The sequence below is a fragment of the Gossypium hirsutum genome, chromosome D02 (assembly GCF_007990345.1).
Source record: "Gossypium hirsutum isolate 1008001.06 chromosome D02, Gossypium_hirsutum_v2.1, whole genome shotgun sequence".
NCBI lineage: Eukaryota > Viridiplantae > Streptophyta > Magnoliopsida > Malvales > Malvaceae > Gossypium > Gossypium hirsutum.
This window is the reverse complement of record NC_053438.1, coordinates 61,040,505-61,048,038: the sequence shown is the minus strand read 5'-3', so window position 1 is coordinate 61,048,038 and position 7,534 is coordinate 61,040,505. Positions and strand designations below refer to the sequence as shown.

The following is a 7,534-nucleotide window of genomic DNA, read 5'->3' as shown; positions in this document are numbered from 1 at the left end:
TAAGGATTTGAAATTTAATATTAGGTAGATAACAAAATTTATAATTTCGTACTATAGTTTGATTGGATGTCATACGCCGATCCAAAAATTCAGGAATGCATCTCGGCCAAATTTTTGGTCAATCGCAATATTTGGCACATGAAGGTGTCATTGATAGTTTTTGTGATGGTGAAGATGCACGAATCCGACGGAGTGATGTACTAGTTTAGGTTTAGGCAAACTATCCCACCATCACCTTAGATCCTTGAAGAATTACACAAGGTTGACTTGCGGGGGAGGACTAATGAAGATTGGGCGAAATTTCATGAGAAATATATCAACATTTGGGAGCATAGGTATGATTTCATACTTATGCGCAACCCTGTTCTCACACCGGAATTGGTGACCTTTCCGAACTACATGAGATGGTTTGGACATCATAGCAAGTCTTATCTACTGTCAGAGAAGGAAAGTACTAGGCAACGCCGTCGTAGGAAGCCAAGACAACCCCACATAAATCCTAAGTCGGGAGTACATGCCACTTTAGTGGAGTCATTATTAGCTCCAACCCAACATGAGGCACCAATGTCAGCACCACCTCTTGTTCAATATGGTTTATATTATTCTGGTGTTTTCACTAACCTCATTATTTTTACACAAACACCACACTGTGCACCACCATACCTTGCATCAACACCTTCTGCACCTGTTATTTTTACACAAGCACCACACTATGAACTACTGTGCCCTGCATCAACACCTTCTACAGGTATTTTTTTTTGTACCACCTTCGTCCCCAACACCATATTAAACGACAATGTCTACAACAATACAGATGTATCCGCCATCACCGACAATTCTAACATTTTGTTTGTAACCAGGTTATGCGACATCATACACTTATCCACCGGTAGTGTTGCAAGCACCCTCGACGTCATTATTTTGCCAAGGTGGTTCATTTTCGCAAGCACCTATTACTCGAAGGGACGATATGCGATGGCATCTTGGAACAACATGGCATTCAAACATGGAGGAATGAGAAGAAAATGAAGATGGAGGTAGAGGTGAAGATAAAGATGAAGATGGCGAATATGAGGAGCCGGAACCCCAACTACGAAGAAAACCTACTCGCAACTGACACCCACCAGGTTGTAGCACCCATTCAGCCTGATGACATTTTTTAAAAAGTTTTTTCATGTAAATCATCCTCTAGTTTGTTAACTTTTAATTTATATTGTATTAAATTTTTTTCCATGCACAATGTATTTGATATCAATAATGTATACTTTTTTTTTCAGTCTACGAAAAAATAAAAAAAAATATTTACATTGTATTCTACTATATTTTACATTAATAATATATCAATATTCCCAATTTACTAAAAAATGAGAAGCAATGAAAAAAATGAACAAATTGTCTATCAAAAGAATGAATAAATGTGTTAATGAGATTCTGTCCTCAATGTTTCCCCCATGTGTGGGCATGTTGACCTCGTATGCTCTGCGTTTTCAACTGAGTTGACAGGAAAGTGTGTCCATACTTTTAGTCACATCAGTAGAAAATGAGCCCATCAAAACACATTTTTCTCTCTTTCCAAAATCGGCATATTTTTCTAAATATCTCAAAAACCAGCCCAAAACTCTAAAATTGGCGTTCTCATTAAAAATTTAACAATTAAATGACGTGAAGAAATTGCAAAAATTCTTTTTGGGTGACCAAAGAATGCACCAACTGGGTAATTCACCCCTAATATTATTTGGTCTCTGCATCACAACCGGCCTTTGATTCTGCAGTTTCGAGGGCCTAATATGATCAGGGGCGTGGCCATCTGGTGCAACTAAGAAGTGAGCTTATTTCATATGAATGAGTTTTCTTTAATAAAAAAAAAAAACAGTTTTGTGATTTTGATTATGCGATATTTAAGCATGCGGCCTAGGAGACGCTTCTGAAGCACTCCATTATAGGGACTTGCTGTGTTGCCAAATATCAAAATCCAACCAAAGCTGCTGGATAAAACCCAAAAAACTCTGAAATAGATCAGTCGCAAAGAAAAATTATCCAAAGGAATTATATATCCAACCAGCCAGTTTTTTAGTTACAATTTAGCCATAAGTTCCCAACTAAATTAATGATCATCACAAAATGCAAATAAAGGCATAACAACAATCCGACTGTCTCAGATGAAAAATGAGGGGGAAAGGAGAATGATTGAAAAATAATAATAATAAGACGAGATAATGCTCCCCCCTGCTTCCAGAACTTCCCACATTGCAAAAATCTTCTTAATAGCTTCAGGCCTGCAAAACACGTGTGCAAATATAAGAAAAAAGAGAAAGGGAACTTTCAATTAGGGTAAATGGACGCGGGCTGGCTAAGCTATTTGCGTTTGACTTTAAAAAACTTAAATTCGACTTGCATCTTGTTGAGTCAAATTCAAGTGCTCGTGAGCTGAATTAAAAATGTTTAAATTAACACTAAAAAATCTCAATTGACTCAAGCTCAAGCACAAATAATGAAGTTTGAAGTCGAGTATGAGAATCAAACTCTTTTTTCACTAGGTAAACAAGCTTAAAAGATGTTAATCAAGGAAACTTGAGCAGTTTGGTTTTTATTTTGAACCAAGCTTGAGCTTCAAACGTCGAATTCTGTGTAGTTTATTCCAGGGATGTATATTTCACTCAAAAATCTTTGCAGCAATCCATGGCATTGGAAAAGGAAACATAAAATGTACAAAATAACAAACATTGATTGGTTTGGCTATTATGTGCTTATCCTAGAGGGATGCATAGATTACGTAAACTGTCTCATAAAGATGCTTGTGCTAGTATCCATTCTTACCTTGTTAGCTATGTTGTTGGAAAGCCAATCTAGGCCCTCATAAAGCCCCTCACCAGATGTTGCACATGTACTCTGGATATACCTGAAAGACAACCAAGGTACACCAGTGGTAATGAATAAGAATGAGATTGAAAAGTGCAGCACGAAAACTCAGTAGTAAGCTTACCAGTGACGCTGTCGAAGGGAATGGAGGCCAAGCTTGTCAGTTATTTCAGCAGCATTCATTGCATTTGGAAGATCCTGCTTGTTTGCAAATACAAGCAACACAGCATCTCGCAGTTCATCCTGAAAACAAGTCAATGAACTTGGTAACCATGAAACCCAGCAAAACTAAACCAAGAACAGAGATTCAGCTCATCTTTCTAGGTTTACCTTCAAAATTTCAGTACCAATCCATTTTTATTTGATAATTTCGGTCTCCACGTGGATATCAAGAATGTAAAATATCATTATTTTAACAAACAAGAACTTTAAGAACTACTTTTGGTTAATAGAAATATTTGGAACAAAACCAGTAGCATAAATTATGCAAATAATTTTCATTGAATTTAATCATTAGATTCTAAAATTGTAGTTTCAGAGACTATATTGTTTGTTGAATCAACATCTTTCAACACAACATTTGCTCAATAGCACATAGTCGTGATGGTGTTCTTTGAAATAAACAGATCAAATAACATGGAAGAATCATGCCATTTTATGTTGGATGTATTTTCATACAATTGTTCACGGGTCAGATTATAGAAAGATAATCGTTGATAAGAAATGGTTTGGGTGTAGGGGAGTGTGCATCTAGGCCACCTAGAGAAGCCATGAGCAAATAGGGTGCCCTTTAGCACGTATATGACTACTAAATCTTAATTTTGTACTCAGTGAATAGCATTGAAAAGGCAATTATAAGTTATAATGGCAATAAAACACATGCATAAAAAATGACCATAAAATCAAAGGTTGATATCCACTTAGAAGTAACTGCCATACCTCATTCAACATTCTATGCAATTCATCCCTGGCCTCAACAACACGGTCTCTGTCATTGCTGTCAACCACGAAGATGAGACCCTGTGTATTTTGGAAGTAATGCCTCCACAAAGGACGAATCTGGATGGTTAACAATAAATGAGAAAAGACATTATTGTTTTGCCATTACTTAATATCAGAATATGTAAAGATCCAATAACTATTAAAGTGTCAGAAAGTAAATGGTTATTTCAAGTATTGCAGAAATAACAAGGCTCAACATCAAAGTAAAACACTTATACCTTGTCCTGACCACCAACATCCCAGACAGTGAAACTGATGTTCTTATATTCAACAGTTTCCACATTAAATCCTGAATGAAAGACACATGACACATCATGAGCATGGATCAGTGCATCACAGACATTAAAAAGTTAACATACCAAACAAAATCACAATATGAATTATAAGCATTATGGTCCTGAGACTATAACATTCTAGAACAATCATTTGGATTGTTTCATTCCTTTTTTGCTCGACTCCATCAAATGGAGAATTTCTTCCAAGTCATTCTTTTTAAAGCAGAATGGGAACCATAGAGATTTGTCAAACATAAGTTATTGTTTTCTTGTTATTACACCCAAGTAAGACCTCCGCTGTTGAACCAAAAACAGAAAGGCCTATTACATGGGGCACTTCAAGAAGTTTGTGTTAAGCATACATTCATGCCATTTTGCAAAGCCAGGATCAAACTCTTCCTTTTTACAATGATTGGGCCATGCATCATGTGTTGCATGTTTTTCCATCACCTTGGCTCTAGAAATCATGCTTAACTTGGTTCCATTTGGTTACTAAATGTTTCCTTTTTAATTAGCATGCTTATAAAAACAGTAATGGTAGAATAAACAGAGTTGAGCATCCTGTTGGATCACAAGCGCATGTGCCAAGTGGTCTAATCGTAGAATGAAATCTAGCATTCGAGGATCAACTATAAGTTCTAGAGGGCCAATAACTATAAATTCTGAAAAAGAGAAAAAAAAAAGAACAAAAAAGAGGACAGAATGGTTACATGCTTAGCAAACTAATATCTGCCATGGAGCACATGACAACAGACTTTTTCTAAATGAGGGGCAAGCAATCATAAGAACAGAAGAATTAACATAGCGCTAATATACATGAGCACTTACCGATGGTGGGAATAGTGGTGACAATCTCTCCAAGCTTGAGCTTGTACAAAATGGTAGTCTTACCGGCTGCATCAAGGCCCACCATCAAAATTCGCATCTCCTTCTTGGCAAAAAGCCGGCTGAAAAGCTTAGCGAATGACAGCCCCATTTATCTTCTCTACCTGTTGATCCCTAAATATAATGCAAATTCACAGATCATTTTCCAACTACACAAAAAATAACAACTGAATTTCAACAAATCAAATAGATCTGGATGTAGAGTTACGAAAATCAATGCCATGAAACCTCATCAAGAGTTAAAAAAAAGGTTCAAGTATACAAACAAAGAAAAACAAGAGATCTAGAATAATTCATCACAGAAATCTCCAGATCAGAAAGGAAAGAAAAAACTCCTCATAATTCCACACGCAAGCCATGAAATGAACGTAATAAGTAAGGAATTCAAGCCACGGTTAGTTCTTAACCAAACGAAATCAAAACGATAATGAACTCAAAGCCTCACAACAAGATCAAAGTGAGAAAATCCTGTGAAGTGCAGTGAAATGGTTTCTTACATTCATCGCTTCCGAGATCGAAAACCAAAAATCAAAACTGAGATTTGAATTATTGATATTATTTTAGTATTATATTTACCTTTGGAGATAATCGCAGAGGGATCCGCGAGAGAATTTTGAATTTGAGCCAAACGGAAGAAAAGCGAATGAGAGAGAAATTTGAGAAACGAGAGCTTAGATTGAGACCAAAGTTAATTATGGAATAGAAAAGCATATTTGGATGGTTTAAAATGGAATGGAAAAGGATGCCAAGAACCGGTCCTCGGCTGCACCGTGAGCCGGACCAGATACTTTTCCCGATTATTTTATTGAAATAAAAATTGCCGCGTGTAATTTCGCCTTTTCTCCAATCAATCAGCGGCACGTCACTGCTGTTTACAATATACTTGCATTGCCAATTGCGATTCCGGCCTACCATATTTTAGTATCGGTTAAAATATATCATAAATACATCTACTCCTTAAAATTTTGAAATTTAGTTTTAATATTTTTATTTTTAAGAATTTAGTCCTTTTATTTTTTAATTTTAAAAATCAGATCCAATTATTAACTTCCTTAAATTTATTAGTGTGATATTTTTTGAAATAAAAAAAATATTTACTTAATAGCAATGCAACTAAAAAAATAAAAATATAATGAACCTAAATTTAACAAAATAATTTTAACAAAGTTGTTAGATCTGAATTTTGGAATATGAACAGTTGAAGAAATAAATTCTAAATTTATGAAGAGCAAGGAGACTTATGACATATTTTAACTTTAATTATTTCGTACATTTGAAATTTTTAAATTCATAAGCAAGGTCTAGATTTCATCATGTGACTTGAAATTATATTTAAAATTTTAAAAATAAATAAACGAGACATGTGAGAAAATCTTAACCATGTTGAACCCAAATTGTAACCTATTAGTCGAATGTTCATCTTCTTTAAGATTACCATTAGTTTGAATAATACCATTAGTTTGAATAATTGTATACCAAAAAAATAATTTAACTCTTGCTTATAAAGATATAATTTTTCACCATTTGCATATCAAATAATTACCTTAAAAAATTATCTCATACACCGATTGTTGAGGCTTTTAGACTCTACAAGTGAATTTAAGATATGACAAAAATATCCTATAGGTATAGTAAAAAAATACAAAAATTAAATATATAAATAAATATGAAACTTATTACACTCTCTATCCTTGTGGAGTAGATCTGATCATGGGTCGGGCCACCCGGCCTGGCCCGAAGGCCCGCCTGAAATGTATGAGAGTTTGGACAAAAATATAGGCCTGAAAAATGGGCTTGAACAAAAAAATAAGGTCCGTTTAAAAAATGGGCCTGGCCTCAAGTAATTTATTTTTGGTACGGGCTCAGCCCCTGCTGGCCCGAATTCACTAAAAGACAAAAAAATCTTCTTTTTTTTTGTTTTTGAATGTTATTTTCTTGTTGTTTTCTCCCTATTTTGCTACCATTTTACTATTATGTTACTATTTTATTGTTATTGTTTGGATATTGTATAAAATTTATTTTATTGTTAATTTTGTTATTATTTTAAAGACATTTATTAATTTTGTTATTATTTTAGAGGCATTTGCTTATTAAGTTGTATTTATCTTAGTGTTATTTAAGTCTACATATTTTTTAAAATTTATTTTCAATTTGTTGGGAAATTATAAAAAATAATATAAAAAATTAATACGAGCAGACCGGGTTGGGCCCAAGTTTTAGCATTTTTATTTGAGTTATATGTATAATGATCCTAGCGTGTTTTTAGGGGCGGATGTAAAGCCTACGAGATTGGCACTTGGTGCCCCAACGTGTTTTTGGAGGGATGTTAGCCTACGAGCTAGGCACTTAGTACCCAGGGGTGTTCTTGGTTGGATTAGCTCAGTTGAGTATTATGATGTGTTTTGGGTGGATAACCGTGTATCCCGTATTTATTTATATAGTTCACCGGCTGAACTTTAATGGTTAAAAGACATGATGATGATATACACTTGATGTTTGATTATGATGTTTTC

At 34.7% G+C, this 7,534-nt stretch overlaps 1 protein-coding gene across 2 annotated transcripts; it reads right to left on the bottom strand.

Annotated features, from left to right (window-relative positions):
* Positions 1-2,033: 2,033 nt before the first annotated feature.
* On the bottom strand, positions 2,034-5,804 carry LOC107909675 (ADP-ribosylation factor 2-B). Of its 2 annotated transcripts, none has more exons than XM_016837294.2 (7): positions 5,598-5,804; positions 4,965-5,135; positions 4,080-4,150; positions 3,799-3,918; positions 2,984-3,102; positions 2,818-2,899; positions 2,034-2,276 (listed from the first exon to the last, which is right to left on the bottom strand). In XM_016837294.2, exons 2-7 carry the CDS (start codon positions 5,110-5,112, stop codon positions 2,271-2,273), a joined length of 546 nt encoding a protein of 181 aa, XP_016692783.1. In that variant the 5' UTR covers positions 5,113-5,135; positions 5,598-5,804; the 3' UTR covers positions 2,034-2,270. The 2 variants fall into 2 exon arrangements, with proteins under 2 accessions (XP_016692783.1, XP_016692784.1); XM_016837295.2 differs by having other exon boundaries at positions 4,965-5,125; positions 5,598-5,803.
* Between the last annotated feature and the right edge of the window lie 1,730 nt (positions 5,805-7,534).